At 45.5% G+C, this 17585-nt stretch overlaps 1 protein-coding gene across 3 annotated transcripts in view; it reads left to right on the top strand.

The window, feature by feature from the left end:
- The window catches only part of EYA2 (EYA transcriptional coactivator and phosphatase 2), a 263186-nt gene that overhangs the window by 106564 nt on the left and 139037 nt on the right, over positions 1-17585 (top strand). For all 3 annotated transcript variants that reach the window (XM_086331564.1, XM_086331566.1, XM_086331565.1), the window contains exon 5: positions 4757-4873. In XM_086331564.1, coding sequence (XP_086187690.1) covers positions 4757-4873 — 117 coding nt within the window. The remainder of the gene's footprint in view (positions 1-4756; positions 4874-17585) is intronic.

Genomic DNA, 17585 nt, shown 5'->3' with positions numbered 1-17585 from the left:
TGGCCACAGTCCTCTCCTAGCCCTCATTACTCACTTAAATTAGCTGCCTGAAGACGTTTAAGCTTACAACCCCTGGCCTAGAAGGAGAAAAAACAAATGAACTTTTAAAAATCGTAGCTTAAAGCATAAATTCAAATTATGATTCATGGGATGAAGGAAGACAAGATCGTGAAATGGAACAGAACAAGGAAGATTTAACTTGGGTTCCAGCTCCAAGAAAGGTCTTTTACACAAGGAGCTGTCATCTGAGAACTGAGAGATGACCGTTAGTGAGCACGGGAAGAGAGGCATCCAGGCAGAGGATGCCTGGGAATCCTGGGGAGATGGGTTTGGCAAACCCTAGAAGCCCCGTGGCTGGAACACAGGACCTAGATGAGACAGGCGAGATGGGCAGTCTTAGCACCTGGGGAGGACTTTATTCCAGTGAAACAGGAACTTAAACATAGGTCTATAAACAGGTCTATAAACATAGGGCTATCTGATGCAATCTGGGGTTTTTAAAGATCACTTTGGGGCTTCCCTGGTGGTCCAGTGATTAAGAATCCACCTTGCAATCAAGGGACACTGGTTCAATCCCTGATCCGGCAAGATCCCTCATGCCTCAGAGCAACTAAGCCCGTGCACCCCAACTACTAAGCCAGCGCTCTAGAGCCCACTCGCTGCAACCGCCAAAGCCCGCCTGCCTAGAGCCTGTGCTCTGCAACAAGAGAAGCCACTGCAGCGAGAAGCCCCACACGACAATGAAGAGTAGCCCCTGCTTTCTGTCATTTGAGAAAGCCTGCGTGCAGCAACAGAGACCCACCACAGCCAAAAAGTAAATAAATGTATCTTTAAAAAAAAAAAAAAAGATCACTTTGGCTGCTGTGGGGAGATTGGATTGGAGAGAAGCAAGAGGAGAAACAGGAAGGCAGATTGGGAGACTGATGAAGCCTGGAGTGGAGTGATGGTAGAAGCCTGCTGGGGGCAGTAGACAGACAGAGATAGACATATTCAAGAACAGTTGTGGCGTTAGGAGTGACAAGTTGTGGGACACTGGGTCGCAAATCCATCAGAGACGCCATCACTGAGATGCTGTGTCTTTGAGATGCTGTATCACTGAGATGCTGCCACCCACAGTCCTCAGGGCTCTGTATCCACTCATTCTTTTAAGCCCCCACTCAACTCTTGAAGGAAGGACCAATCATTATCCTCTTTGAAGAGATAAATAAATAGAGGCTCAGAGAGGATAAATAACTCGCCCAGGGTCCCCCAGTTGGTCAGTGGTAGAGGTGGAATTACACTCAGCAGCCTGGGCTCTGGAGTCCAAGCCCCTCACCGCTGAGCTCTGCTGCCTGAGCACACATTTCAGAAATCCTGGGGGATTACCTGTGATGGACCTCGGCCAACTGATGTGGGCATCTTTTCTAACTTCTGTCCCTCCTGTGCCAGAAGACAGGTGATAAAATCACAGGTGAGTCACCTGCCTGGCTGACAGTCAAGACACATGAAACCAGATTATTTTTCAGCATAAAAGAGAACCCTAGCCCTGCTTCCAGACAAAACATGGCATCCGGTGGAAATTAATTTGGTCAAAAGTCATTTTTCAGTCCCAGTTACTTTCAGAGGCTCTCTGCCCTCAGAATACAACATAAGGGGCAAGGCCACATATCCTGGGTTCACACCCCACCTCTGCCCCTTAGCTGGTCCTAAGACCCAGGGCGAGTCACCTCCTTCATACAATGGGAGTGATACTAAGTCTGGCTTCCTAACCATTGTTGTTGCTGTAAATGGGATCATCTACATCCAGTATCAGCTACTTTTTTCTTTAAGGGGCCAGTTCCTAAGTATTTTCAGCTTTCTGGGCCATGCAGTCTCTATCACAGCCACTCAGCACTGCCGTTGGAGCATGAAACCAGCCAGACAATATGTGAACTAATGAATGTGTCTGTGTTCTAATAAAGCTTTATTTACACAAAAAAACAGTGGGCCACAGTGGGTCCACGGACCACAATGTGTCAGCCTTTGATCTATATTAAGGGCTTAGCTCACGGGGCCTGGCCCAAGGGAAACGTTCAGTCAGTACAGTAGCAGCCAGGCTGCCATACACCTGGTATGTCCACATCACTGAGTAATGACAGGTGGGCTGAAAAGCCCTTTCCTTTCACACATGCCTGTGCCAGAGCAGGCGGTGTTTGCTCACCGTCTGGACAAACCTTGTTGAATCTTGTTAGGAAACTTTTCTCCTTGCTCCTTGGCAAATTGCGTTATTACCTTTGTTTAAATAGCTGCAGGGAAATAATAACACAGTTGAGCAAACCAGAGGCAAGGAGGTCAGGAGTGTGGAGTACTTTTTTCTCAATTTGTTACGCAAACACAATGTTATGCAACTTTTAAGACATATGTAAAAGAGTAGCACTATAAATAACCGTGAGCTGACCATCCAACATGAAAAATAAAGGGAGGTTATCTCCCTTTCTTGTCAAATACCCACATCCCTGGATTTGCTGGTTACTGCCCCTTTCCCTTTATTAATATCATTGCTCTGCCTTTCTTTGGACTGCTATGTGTGCTCGGGCGTGTCCAGCTCTTTGCGACCCCATGGACTGTAGCCCTCCAGGCTCCTCTATCCATGGGATTTTCCAAACAAGAGTACTGGAGCCGGTTGCTGTTTCCTTCTCCAGGGGACCTTCCCGACCCGGGGGTCAAAACTGTGTCTCCTGCATTGGCAGGTGAATTCTTTACCAGTGTGCCACCTGGGAAGGCCTTATGTAGGGTAGAGGTTGGCAAACTTTTTCTGTAAAGAGCCTGATAATAAGTATTTTGCGCTTTGTAGGCCATACAGTGTCTATCAAAGCTACTCAAGTCTACCCTGTATTTTGATAACAGCCACAGATAATACATAATTGAATGGGTGTACAGGCATGCCTTGTTTTACAGCATTTTGCTCTCTTATGATTCACAGATACTGTGGGGTTTCTTTTTTTGTTTTGTTTTGTTTTTTAACAAATTGAAGGGCCGTGCTTTGAGCTAGTCTGTCATGGCCATTTTTACATTTGCTCACTTCATCTCTCTGTGTTACATATTGGCAATATTTTGGACTTTTGCATCATGTCTATATTTGTTATGGTAATCTGTCATCAGCGACCTTTGGCGTTACTATTGGATTGTTTGGGGGCTCCATGAAATGGGCCACATACGATGGCACATTTAATCAACCAGAGTTGCGTTCTGACTGCCCACCAGCTGGCCGTTCCCTCATTTCTTTCCCTCTCCTCAGACTTCCCTGTTCCCTGACACACAACAATATGGAATTAGGTCAACTGATAACCCTTCGGTGGCCTCAAAGTGTTCAAGTGAAAAAAAAAAGTCACACATCTCTCACTTTAAATTGTAAAAATGCTAAATTTTTTTTTAAATTAAACAGGAAACCAGAGGCAAGGAGGTCAGGAGTGTGGAGTACTTTTTTCAACAGGAAGTCCTGTTGAAAGCCTAGACAGAGGACAGCGAGGCTCCGGCACCAAGTTAGCCAAGTTGCTGTCATAAGTGTCGGTGAAGTCGTGTACCATCTAGTGCATAAAACCCCTTCACACCCATTACTGAGAGGCACCAAGAGAAAGCAAAGAAAACCCAGACTTCAGAGTTACCTGCTAATCGCAAGACTCTGATTAAGTGGCCTGGTTTTCTGAACCTCAGTTTCCACATCTTTAAAATGGGGAGAAACTTCCCTGATGGTTCAGTGGTTAAGATACCATGCTTGCACTGCAGGTGGTGCAGGTTCGATTCCTGGTCCGGGAACTAAGCTCCCATATGCCTGCCTCTCAGTTTGGCAAAAAAAAAAAAAAAACATAAAATAAAATGGGGAAAGTCATATTGCCTAGTTCATGGGATTGTTGTGAGTACCTCATTCACAGCTTTAGATATTCATTCATTCCCTTTCTTTTCGTCTCCCAGCAATCCTGCCAGTGGGAATCAGCATCTTATTTCATAAGGGAGGGGGTTGGAGGAGAAACTGTCCAGGTCACCAAGTAATGAAGCAAACCGTCAGTCCTGGGCTCCTGCCCAGACCACTTGAGTCAGAATCCATTGTTTTTTACCACATTAAGCATTCTCTTTATTTATGGGGGTGAATGGATGAGAAGGAGGGAAATCATAACTACAAAACCATCCCCAGAACTAGCAGTGTCCTTTTAAAAAAATGCAAATTTAAATAGTATTGAAATACTGTTTTACACCTATAAGATAAAGATAAGCAATATAAGAGTAAATAAGCAAATAAGAATGTAGAGTCAGGCAGGAAGCTGACCACATGTGCAAAAGATGAGATCCACTTAGCCTGCCTTTCCCTTTATCACTCTTGAACACGTCCTAGGATGTAAAAACAAACAAAAACACCCAAAAAAACTGTGGTGAAAAATAGCACCTTAAAAACCAACCTCCATGTCTCAGAGACAGTTATGGGAACCATGGTGACCTGGAAACTCACAAATTGGGGAGCTTCTGGAGACAGTGTATTGTCATGTGGGAACATGGTCATGAGGTTTCTAGATCATCCTGTTGCTCAAGAGAGGCCATAAGTCTAGATTTTGGGGGTGAAATCTCCTGATTTTTAAACAAAAACAACCAATTTCAGGTTTTCCTTTAACATACACAGGCCAAGAAGGACACGTGGGACTGAGTTAGAGCTGAAATCATGCTCTCTTGATTCCGCAGCTCTTCTGCGGGTGACAAGGAAGCATCCTAATTGTGTGTGCCTGGTGCTTCTTTTTCCCCTTCCAAGGCATCAAGACAGAAGACAGCTTGAACCATTCCCCCGGCCAGAGTGGCTTCCTCAGCTATGGCTCCAGCTTCAGCACCCCAGCCTCTGGACAGAGCCCGTACACCTACCAGATGCATGGTGAGTGCAGTCCTGCGCCCCTCCCTGCCGTCTCGAAGGTACTGCCTGAGTCGGGTGTCCAGTCGTTCATTCATTTATTCAACAGCTTTATTGAGTACCTACTATGTGCCAGGACCTATCTCAAGTAGCGGAGTTGCAGTGGTGGGCAGAGGAGATAACGACTTCTGCCCTCATGGCAATTACAAGGGCAGGAGGGAGAGACTGACAATTAAACAAGGCAGCAAATAGCAAATGGCTAATTTCAGAAGGGGTTGAATGCAATGAAGCCAATAAATGGACAGAGAGTGATGAATAGTTGAGGGGTCCGGAGAGGTGGGAGAGGTAACTTTAATAGTCATCAAGAAGGCTCTTGGAAGATGTGACATAGGACAGAGGCCTAAGTATGAGGCAGAACCAGCCCTGCGCAGACCAGGGGAAAGAACATGCCTGGCAGAAGGAACAGCCTGTGCCAAAGCTCTGTGGGGGGGGCGGGGGAGTGTCTTAATGTGTTTAGGGCACAAAATAGGGGCCAGTGGGGCTGGAGCAGGATTAGGAGGATATAAGAGGAGAGAGTCTGGGGGAGAGCAGGGCTAAAGCATGCAAGGCCTTGAGGGCAGAGGGGAGGTGTTGGCTTTGATTTGAAGTGTGATGGGACAGGCAAGTCCATTGTAGACTCAGAGAAGTGACAGGTGTTGGGAATACTGGACAGCAGGTAAAAGCATTGTTATTCCAGGCAGGAGGTTCCAGGCTCCGCATCCCCATTGGGCAACCTTAGAAAGGGAAGAAACTCCAGTGTGACTCCCACCAACCCCACATACCCTAAGGAACTGGCCTGCTGCATTCTCCTGTTCCCACCTGTCACCATCCAAAGGCCCCTTCCCTTCTCTGGTGCCCCGTGGGGAGTGTGTTGGAGCTGACACATGGAGTAGAGGGCTGATGGCAGTAATTCGGGGCATCCTCACCCTGGTATTCTTTTTTTCCTTCTTGAAAGCTGGTACGAATGACTACCAAGAGTCTGAAAAGTAATGTGTAAAATTAAAAGAGTAATGACAAGGTGGTGGGCTAATGCATGATGCTACATTTCTCTGAAAAAAAAATCTTTGCAAGTTTTGCTGCTTTGTCTTTTTAATTAAGGAAACAATTTAAAGTGATGTTAAGGGCATCATTTCAGGAAAAGGCATTATGAAGAGACAGCAAATGATCTTGGGGGTATGTAAGAGAAAGGAGGTGATGAGCATTAATGCCCAGACGTTGGAAGACCGTCCATGTAAAGATTTGCAGTAGAGTTTGTTGATGACACCATCAGCTAACGTTAACCTAGCATTCACCACATGCCACACAAACTGGCTTATGATCTCATACAACCTTCATGACACTCCACAAAGTGTTGGTTCTAGTATTATTTGCAGGAGACAGAACTGAGTCATAGAGGGATTGCCTTACCCACCCAGCATCACTGCAAGGAGCTTAGATTTTACTGCAAGTGCAGTGAGAAACAGGCTGCAAGAAGTGTCTTGGGGGCCTGGTGGATTCCCAGCCCCAAACCAGACTCAAAGCCTGCTCTTCGCTGTGGTACCTCCTGCCTCCTTTGCTTCTGTTGGCACCTCTGTCTCCCTGGGGGTCTTTTCTGAGTCCCACTGAAGGGGATAAGGTGCTGGGACCCATCTTCAGGTGGGGAGTAAACAGTAGCACAATCCTGATCATAAAGGCTTGTGAAGACCCTGAACTTTAACTTATCTTTGGATTGATCTTAACCGTGGTGTTGGAGAAGACTCCTGAGAGTCCCTTGGACTGCAAGGAGATCCAACCAGTCCATTCTAAAGGAGATCAGCCATTGGAAGGAATGATGCTAAAGCTGAAACTCCAGTACTTTGGCCACCTCATGTGAAGAGTTAACTCATTGGAAAAGACTCTGATGCTGGGAGGGATTAGGGGCAGGAGGAAAAGGGGATGACGGAGGATGAGATGGCTGGATGGCGTCACCGACTTGATGGACGTGAGTCTGAGTGAACTCCGGGAGTTGGTGATGGACAGGGAGGCCTGGCGTGCTGCAATTCATGGGGTCGCAGAGTCAGACACGATTGAGCGACTGAACTGAACTGAACTGAACTAACCATCTTAACCAGTTCTTTTTTCAGCTTTTCCAATAGAAATGTATGTGACTGTCTCAGGGCTTCTAAGGAGACAGACAGTGAACAATTAAATAAGTCGATCATAACAGATTGTGCTAAATCGCGTGAAGAACCAAACAGGGCGCTGTGATGGGCCTTGATGAAGGGAGTGGTGATGGACGTTGCCCAGATGGTCAGGAGGCCTGAGTGGTGGAAAGGAACCAGCCTGTGAATAGCTGGAGACTGGACAGCCCAGGCAGAGGGACCGGCGGGAGCAAAGGTCTGGAGGCAGGAAAAGGCTTGCAGTGCTGAAAGACTCCAATGGAGACTTGAATCTGGGGGTAGTGAGAAAAGGATATGAGACTGGAAAGTGAAGCAGGAGGCACCCCTGGACTGGGACGTAGAGAATATGTTATTTCTTCTCTGGTCCATATTACAAAAGTTACAGGAGGCGGGCTCCATCAACGCTGCTTCAAACACAGTGAACATGAGGAAGTGGCTTGCCCAAGGGCCAGGAAGTGATGAGAGCTGGGATTCAGAGTAGAGTTCCTGAGCCTGTGCTGTTCCCTTGCAAGTGCTGTTTCCCAGACTCCTTCAGACTCCAGACGCTGCCCTTGTTCTGCAATTACACATTCCCCTTGATCTTCCCAGCAGCTCTGTGACCTAGGTTCTGTTGTATCCCCATCTTACAGGTGGAAAAACCGAGGCACACCGTGGTAAAGTGGCTTGCCTAAGGTCACCTGGCTGTGGCAGTGGGATTTCAAACCAGGCAGTTCCCGTCCAGAGCCCAGGCACATAACCCCAACACTAGTCCGCTTCCACACTCTCATAGATCCTTCTAGAAGACCAACCTCCATGGATGAGCCCTGGCCCAGACCCCACCCCCATCAGCCCTCACAAATAGAAAAACATCTCCTGACCCACTCCCACTGGACCATGGGAACAGTCCAGGTTATTTTCTTATCGTCTTCATGGCCCAGATGCCAGCTGGACTTTGTCCCAATTAACTGCCTTCAGTCTAATGCTAATGGCCATAAACTGCTCTTGAGACAGCCCAGGCATTTTGCAAGCCTGACATATTCCTTCTTAAGTATTTTTTTTTTTCAAATGCAAACACACAGAAGGCTCACACACCATGCCCATGTGCTTCCTATTAACTTTTTTTTCAAGTTGTTCCAGAGGAGAAATAAACTCTCCAACTACTCTGTGTGCCTTTCAGAATGGAAGATGTGGGTTAAGCATAGGGTTTTTGAAAGAAGAAGGGAATCAAGAGAGATTGAGATTGAGTTTGGGGCCTGAAAGCACCAACTTGGAGTCAGATTGGTCCATATTCAGAAGCTGAGCTGAGTCCTTTTCTTTAAGAATTTAAAATCATCATTTTATAGAAGTAAAAATAAGTCCCTGAGTGGGGACCACGCCATCATTTACAGATGGGTAAACTGAGGCACAACAGCAGCAGCGTGACTTGTGTAGGGTAAGGACTGGAAAGCATTAAAAATGCCTCCTGCTGGGTCTTCTACCAGATCTCAGTAACTTCCAGAAACTTCAGCAGAGCCATTTCCCCTGCCCCCCACAGCCCTGGTTGGAGATCTGTATCTGCTAATATAGCATTGCCCCACTGCCAAATGTACAGTAAATGTAGAAAAGAAAAGTTCACAGCCCCTGTAGCCTTTTCATGGCTGTTTATTTTCTTTTTTAAGTTCACCCAGGGGTTTTCGTAGCTGAAATGTATTTCTTATGAGTTTGATTTTTTTGTTGTTGTTCCATTTCGGCTTTTCCTGCTAAAACACTGCTGTTCATGGAAACGGCCACAAAGATTAAAAAGAGAAGAAAAAAACAAACAAACAAAAAATCTTGAGAGTGTGTTGTAAGAACTTACCAGTGCCCCCGAGGGGTTAAGAGCCCTGGACCCGGCTGCAGTCAGCACTGTGTCCTGCGGCAGGACCTGGGTGAGGTGCTTGGCTTCTCCAGGCATCCCTTTCCTCACCTGTGGGACCAGCATCATAGCAAGAGCAGTGAGCCCATGGGGCTATTGGGGGACTACACAGAATGGCCATGAGCAATCAGATGAAGTCCTTCAAGACCGGGTGTACTTTTTTATTATTTCTCTCGTTGCTTCTGTAACATGAGAGTTAAAGGCAGTAACCCTGAAGTCAGGGTGAGCTAACTTCCCAGTTGTTCCCTGTGTGCCAGCGTGGGACTTTGAGCCTTGTGACTTCTTGGTACCTCAGTTTCTTTCCCTGTAAAATGGGGATACGAACTGTACCCACGCGTGGGGTGCTGCAATAATTAAATGAGTTAATGTGTGTGAAATATTCAGAACAGCACCGGCACAAACTAAGTGCACTACAAATGTTAAATATTATTTTCATCCTAATGTCTGATTTGATGGTATTATGTTTTCCCCAAATTCATTTCTCTTTCCTGAACTCTCCTTTTTAGGAAGTAGTTTTGGTAAGAGAAAAGAGAAATACCAATTTGACATTGTTGAGCCACCCACATTAGCATCAGATTCCCTGCTGGTGAAATATGGTGAATGGGGCGGGGGTGTGCAGGGGCGGGCCTTACAAACAGTGGGAGAGCCTTCTTCTGGGGGAATTCCTCTTTACTATTATTTACCAAAGTCAGGGATTGTTTGGCTGCCCTGGTGGCTCAGTGGGAAAGAATCCACCTGCAAATGCAGGAGATGTGGGTTCAGTCCCTGGGTGGGGAAGATCCCCTGGAGGAGGAAATGGCAACGCACTGTGCTTGCCTGGGAAATCCCATGGACAGAGGAGCCTCGGTGGGCTGCAGTCCATGAGATTACAGGAGTCGGACACGACTTAGTGACTAAACAACATCAATAACAGGGATTGTTAACAGTGAGCTCCGAACCCAACATAAGCCTTTCGAGAGCAACATGGGCATGTGTGATTTGAGGATGCATAGGGAAATTAAAAGTCCAGAGGAAGAGTCTGAGCCAATGATTTCACCCAGAGCCCTCTGAGGTTGGTTTGTGCTGGATTCATGAAACCTAGCACCTTCTCCTGCTCCAGCCAGATGTGTGACTTTGGACAAGTCACTGAACTCTAATGATCTGTGTTTCACAGCTCTGGCACTCACAAATACTCACTGAAAAATAAAGAAGTTGGGAAAGGTCATTGTCAAATACATCAAATACACTTGGTAAATAGTGTGCAGTGTGAACTCAGATGTCTTCACTGCAGCACTTTTTGCTCAGTCATGTCCAACTCTTTGGAGTTCTCCAGGCCAGAATACTGGAGTGGGTAGCCGTTCCCTTCTCCGGGGATCTTCCCAGCCCAGGAATTGAACCCAGGTCTCCCGCATTGCAGATTCTGTACCAGCTGAGCCGGCTTCCCGGGTGCCGCTAGTAGTAAAGAACCCTCCAGCCAATGCAGGTAGACTTAGGAGACTCGAGTTTGATCCCAGGGTGGGGTAGATCCCCTGGAGAAGGGAATGGCAACCGACTCCAGTATTCCTGCCTGGAGAATCCCACTGACAGAGAAGCCCAGAAATTTAGTTCAGTTCAGTCGCTCAGTCATGTCCAACTACTTGTGATCGACCCCATGGACTGCGGCACACCAGGCCTCCCTGTCCATCACCAACTCCCAGAGCTTACTCAAACTCATGTCCATCGCGTCAGTGATGCCATCCAACCATCTCATCCTCTGTCTTCCCCTTCTCCTCCCGCCTTCAACCTTTCCTAGCATCAGGCTCTTTTCCCATGAGTCGGTTCTTCACCTCAGGTGGCCAAAGTATTGGAGTTTCAGCTTCACCATCAGTCCTTCCAATGAATATTCAGGACTGATCTCCTTTAGGATGGACTGGTTGGATCTCCTTGCAGTCCAAGGGACTCTCAGGAGTCTTCTCCAACACCACAGTTCAAAAGCATCAATTCTTCGGCGCTCAGCTTTCTTTATAGTCCAACTCTCACATCCATACATGACCACTGGAAAAACCATAGCTTTGACTAGATGGACCTTTGTTGGTAAAGTAATGTATCTGCTTTTGAATATGCTGTCCAGGTTGGTCATAGCTTTTCTTCCAAGGAGCAAGCAGTCCATGGGGTCGTACAGAGTCGGACATGACTGAAACACACACACACACACACACACACGCATAGGCCTTTTCAGAGCCTTTGCAGACTAATGTGCCTTGTGACTCTCCAGGAGTGAAATTCAGTAGTCAGTTTTCCCAGGTAGTTTTGAACAGGGACCGTCTCCCTAAACTAATGTTCTCTGCTCACTGGGAAGCCCTGGTTGTAACGACTCTTAGTCCCCATGCTCAGCTGTTTCAGTCGTGTCTGGCTCTTTGCGACCCTATGGGCTGTAGCCCACCAGGCTCCTCTGTCCATAGGATTCTCCAGGCAAGAATACTGGAGTGAGTTGCCATGCCCTCCTCCAGGGGATCTTCCCCACCCAGGGATCGAACCCCAGTCTCCTATATCTCCTGCATTGGCAGGGTTGTTCTTTACCACTCACACCACCTGGGAAGCTGTTAGGCCCCTTCCTGTGTTAAAATTCTTTCTCTAAATTTTTTTCATGATGATCACGCATGTGTTCCTTTTTTCCTGTATTTTCATTTATTTTTTTATGAGATTAATTAATATACCATAAAATTCACCATTTTTAAAGTGTAGATTCAGGGATTTTACTGTATTCACAGAGTTGTGCAACCATCACCCTATCTAATCCCACAATATTTTCATCATTGCAAAAGAAACTCCACACCCGTTAGCCATCATTCCTTAATTCCCTTCCTGCCAATTTATTTCCTTTTTTTAAATTTTAATTTAATTTATTTTTGACTGCACTGGGCTTCCCTGGTGGCTCAGCTGGTAAAGAATCCACTTGCAATTCGGGAGACCTGGGTTGGGAAGATACCCCGGCAAAGGGAACAGCTACCCACTCCAGTATTCTGGCCTGGAGAATTCCATGGACTATATGGTCCATGGGGTCGCAAAGAGTCAGACATGGCTGCGAGACTTTCACTTCACTTTTCATTTTTGACTGCACCGAATCTTCATTGCTACGCTCAGACTTTCTCTAGTTGCAGCAAGCAGGGTCCTCTCTAGATTGCAGTACACAGGCTTCCCATTGCAGTGGCTTCTCTTGTTGCAGAGCACAGGCTCTAGGGCACGTGGGCTTCAGTAGTTGTGACATACGGGTTTAACTGCCCTGAGGCAGGTAGGATCTTCCTGGACCAGGGATCAAACCCGTGTTCCCTGCGCTGGCAGGTGGACTCCCCCACTCTGGACCACCGGGAAAGTTCCCAGTGTATTTCCTTTTATAATAACAAAAAAAGATATATTTAAAGTTACTCCTTTATATTAATTTTTTAAGCAGGTTATGCATTTATCTACTTTAAACATCTACAGAAATCTCTATCCCACCCTCATCCAACATCCACTCAGCTTCTAAATCCCCGGTACTTAGCCCCTGTTCTTGTGAACCCAACCGGAATTTCCTCTTGCAAATATAAGCAAACATGAGTGTAGTCTATTCCATTGCATATTTCTATGCCAGGAATCAACTCATTTGTGATTCATAAACAAGGAAATGATGTCAGGGAACGCCAAAGGTGTATTGGTTCATTTAAGATTTTCTCCTTATCATTGGTTTGAAGCAATTTAATTTTCATGGGCCTTGATGTAGTCTTTGTGATTCGAGTACTTTGTGTTCATTGAGCTTCTTAGATCTGTGAGTTTATAGTTTTCATCAAATTTGGAAAATTTGGGGGTATTATTCAAATATCCTCCCCATGTCTTCAAGTCAATTAATCTTTTCTTCTGCAGTATCTGATTTGCTTGTTAATTACTCTCCAGTGATTTATTTTTCATCTTGTACATATTTTTCATTTCTAAAAGTTTTATATGGGTCTTTTTTTTTTCTTCCATGTCCCTATTTAACACGCCCAAGCTTTCCTCTGGCCCCTTGAACAGACAGTACTGTTTTAATGTGCTTATCTACTAATTCTGTCACCTGTGTCATTTTGACATTTTCATTGATTTCTCTCATTTTGTTATATTTTCCTGCTTCTTTGCATGCTTGGTAAGTTCTTTTAATGTTTATTTTTATTTATTTGGCTGTGCTGGGTCTTCAGTGTGGCACGAGAGATCTTCTAGTTTGAAGCATGCAGGATCTTTGGTTGTGTCTTGCAAACGCTTGGTTGCAGCACGTGCGATCTAGTTTGAACCCAGCCCCCCTGCACTGAGGGCGCAGAGTCCTATCCATTGAACCACCAGGGACACTTGCTTGATAAGTTTTGATTGGATATCAGGGACTGTGAGTCTTGCCTGGTTAACTGCTGGATATTTTTCTATTTGTGTGAATATTCTTGAGCTTTGCTCTAGGATGCCGTTGTTGCATGGAAATAGATTGAGTCTTTCGAGTCTCGCTTCAAGCTTTGTTGAGGGGGACAGGACAGCATCTGGTCTAGGGCTCTCTCTACCTAACAGGCTTTCCCAGGACTGAGGCAAGCCTCTCTTGAGTATTCCTCTCAGTGCCCCAGAAATAAGAGGTTTTCCAGTCATGTTGGTGGGAACAGGAACTATTCTCAATTCTATTATGAGCTCTGAGGATTGTTCCTTTTGATCATTTCAAGTGGTTCTCTCCTGGCCTTGAGTAATTTCTTCACAAGCATATGCCAGTCATTACTCAAGGGAGCTCTCACGGGGAGCTCGGCAAGTCTCCAGCGCACTTTCTCCGTGCAGCCCTCTTTTCTGGTACCCTGCCCTGTGAAGTCTAACCACCTTGGCCTCCCTGGACTTGCAGCTCCATCTCCTCAATTCAGAGAGAACGCTGGGGGCCGCCTGGGTCCCCCTCCCTGGACGATCCCCACACGGGAGACAATCTTACAGATCACCACCTGTTTCCTCTCTTTCAAGCATTATGGTCTTTCTTTCCTTGGGTTTTTGGTTGTTTTTTTTTACCTTTCTAATCACTGACCTATTTATTTATTTTTTGAACTCTTTATTGTTGGAGTATAGCCAATTAACAATGTTGTGAAAGTATCAGGTGGACGGCAAAGGGACTCAACCATACATATACATGTAGCCATTCTCCCCCAGACTCCCCTCCCATCCAGGCTGGCACATAACATTGAGCAGAGTTCCCTACTACAGTAGGAGGTCCTTGTTGGTTATCCATTTTAAATAGAGCAGTGTGTATTAGTCGAAGGCATCATTGTCTTTCATTATCTCATGCCCAATGTCTTGGCAATCTAGTTTTTAAACCATTTCCTGTGAGAGGGAGACCAGGCCCTGGGTCTCAGTCTTGACCAGAACTGGAGGTACTGCTGCCCTGATTCGTCGGCACTTTTTCCCATCACACGTAACAGCAGCTGAACGCGAAATACTTAACCCGGGTAAAGACAACAAACCTTGTAGGAATAATTCTGCCTCTGCTGCTGCTGCTAAGTCGCTTCAGTCGTGTCCGACTCTGTGCGACCCCATAGACGGCAGCCCACCAGGCTCCCCCGTCCCTGGGATTCTCCAGGCAAGAACACTGGAGTGGGTTGCCATTTCCTTCTCCAATGCATGAAAGTGAAAAATGAAAGTGAAGTCACTCAGTCGTGTCCAACTCTTAGCGACCCCATGGACTGCAGCCTACCAGGCTGCTCCATCCATGGGATTTTCCAGGCAAGAGTACTGGAGTGGGGTGCCATTGCCTTCTCCAAATTCTGCCTCTAGTGACCCGTATTCTTCTTCTGAGCTCAATTTGGCCATGTGCTCTGTTTTTGAAGAATCTTTGTTGCAGCTTCCCCCAATCTTTGTGTATTTTGCCCTTGTTTCCATGATTCGACACCTCTGTTATCCTTCACTGCGCACCCCTCCATCAAGATACCTTTATCTCCTTTTTAAGGGGAAGTCCTGTATTTAACATGGCACCTCTCTGTGGAGTACTTATTTATTTTTTCACTGTGCTATTATTTTTATTGGGATTATTATTGCTTTCATTAATGCTGCGGTTACTAAGTTGCATGGCTTTTTAGCAATCTGCTTGAATCCTGCTTTTTCCCATAAGCCCCATTATTTTAGCGCACAATTTTACACAACTCCAGGCCTCTCAGATTATAGCAAAACCTTTGTGTATATTGTTTTCCTAGGAAACATAGTGTGCATACTCTCTGTACTTTGCTTTCTTAACTTAACTATATACATTGGGGAACTTTCTCAGTCAGTCTGTAGAAAGTGCTTCCTCATTCTTTCTACAGATGCCTATTATTCCACTGAATGATATTCTGTAAATGATTTAACCAGTTCCTTATGGGGGGTTCCCAGTCTTTTGCAATTACCACCAATAGGCTATAAATATACTCCTATATGTATATCATTTTGTTTTTCTGCAAGTATATCTGATAGACAAATTCCCAGAAGGGTCAAGGGGAAAGTCCGTATTTAAATTTTCTAGATATCTCTACCTTACTCTCCATAGGGAGCCTATCCTATACTCCTACCAGCAGTGTATGAGAGTGCCTGTTCTGCCAACCCAGTATAATCTTACTATTGGAGTTTTTGCATGAAAAAATAGTATCTCAGTGTGCTACTAATTTCTAATTGTGTCTTACAAGGGTAAGCATCCTTTCAGATCTTTGATCAATTTATGTTTTCTTTTCTGTGAACTAGGAGATTAGACTTGAAAAACTGTACCAGAGAAGAGTGCTAAGGTACTAGGCATACCAGTATTGAAACATAAAGCTGGAGGGACTTCCCTGGGGGTCCAGTGGTTAAGATTCTGTGCTCCCATTGCAAGGAGTGCGGGTTCGATCCTGGTTGGGGAATTAAGATCCCACATGCTGCATAATGCAGCCCACAAAAAATTAACAATAAAAAACAAGAAATATAAAGCTTTACTAATCAAAATAGTGTGATTCTAATATTGGAAGAGACTGATTGACTAGTAGAGGAGACCGTATAGTCCACAATGAGACCAAACACGTCAGGAAATTTAGCACATGGGGTGAATGGCATCTTAAGCCAATGGGAGAAGAGAGAATATTCAGAGAATGGTGTTGGAACAACTGGTTAGCCATCTCGGGGTGGAGGGTGGAGATCCATTCCTATTACTGTATACCAGAAAAAAATCCAAATGGATCAAAAATTTAAGTGTCAAAAGTAAAACTATCAAGTTATAGAACAAGGGACTTTCCTGGTGGCCCAGGGGCTAAGGGTCCGCTATGCCAGTGTAGGGGCCCGGGCTCAGTCCCTGCTCGGTGGTGTAGGTGCCTCCCTGAGGAGCAGCAAAATAAATAAAGTTTTAAATGCTTACCACTTAAAAAAACTGGTAAGGGTTATTGTTACCATCTTTCTACATTCCATATATATGCGTTAAGAGACACTGATGTATAGAACAGTCTTATGGACTCTGTGGGAGAGGGAGAGGGTGGGAAGATTTGGGAGAATGACATTGAAACATGTAAAATATCATGTAAGAAACGAGTTGCCAGTCCAGGTTCGATGCACGATACTGGATGCTTGGGGCTAGTGCACTGGGACGACCAGAGGGATGGTATGGGGAGGGAGGAGGGAGGAGGGTTCAGGATGGGGAACACATGTATACCTGTGGCGGATTCATTTTGATATTTGGCAAAACTAATACAATTATGTAAAGATTAAAAAAAAAAAAACTGGTAAGGCTGGATGGCGTCATTGACAGAATGGATATGAGTTTGAGCAAACTTCGGGAGATGGTGAAGGACAGGGAAGCCTGGTGGGCTGCAGTTCCTGGGGTCACAAAGAGTCAGACATGACTGAACAGCAACTTAGAACAGCAACAACAAAGTTTTTTAAGGTTCTAGAGCAAGAATGAATCAAACTTTTCATACCCTTGACGTCAGTGGATGTCATGACTAAGAAATCCAGAGGCCATCCACGGAAAGACACAAATCTGACAGTCTTTGAGTGGTTTTGTTGTTGTTGCCTTTGTCTTTGTTCTGGTGTGGCAAAGAGCCCCGGAAGTAATGTTGGAACAACAAAAACAAAACAAAAACAAGCGGTGCACTGGAGGAAAGGTTCACATGTCACATCGGAAACACATGCTCTTTTTCAAGTGATTCTACAGTTCTATGAATTAAGCTGCTCTAGGATATGATTCTTCTAATTAAAAGAGACATGATCCAGGTGTACAGTTATAGGGAGTGGTAGGGTCCGTGGCAGTTGGAGAGCACAGACCCATCAAAGTTAAGGGGTGGGTGTTACTCAGCTTCAGCTCCTTGCTGCTGCACTAGAATGAGACCCTGGAGAGGCCAGATCTTTTGTTTTTCAAGAAAATTCTCAAAACTATATATTTTTAATAATTTTTACGTTGATATATTGTATTTTCATTTTTATTCAGTTCACAAAGTTTTTGGGTTTTTTTTGTTGGCTGAGTGACATGTTAGTTCCCTAACCAAGGATCAGACCCGCAGCCTACAGGGGAAGCGTGGCGTCTTCCCCACTGGACTGCCAGGGAATTCCCTCAAAACTGTGCAGTTGTCTTTTAGTCACTGAGTCGTGTCTGACTCTTTTGCGACCCCATGGACTGTAGCCCACCAGGCTCCTCTGTCCACGGGATTTCCCAGGCAAGAATACTGGAGTGGGTTTCCATTTCCTCCTTCTCTCATTCTTTTTTAGTATTGGCAAT

The sequence above is a fragment of the Bos grunniens genome, chromosome 13 (assembly GCF_055505025.1).
Source record: "Bos grunniens cultivar Pamir isolate PY7600 chromosome 13, Bosgru_T2T1.0, whole genome shotgun sequence".
NCBI classification, from domain to species: domain Eukaryota; kingdom Metazoa; phylum Chordata; class Mammalia; order Artiodactyla; family Bovidae; genus Bos; species Bos grunniens.
Note: the sequence above shows the minus strand (reverse complement) of the source record. Positions and strands in the feature narration are given on the sequence as shown.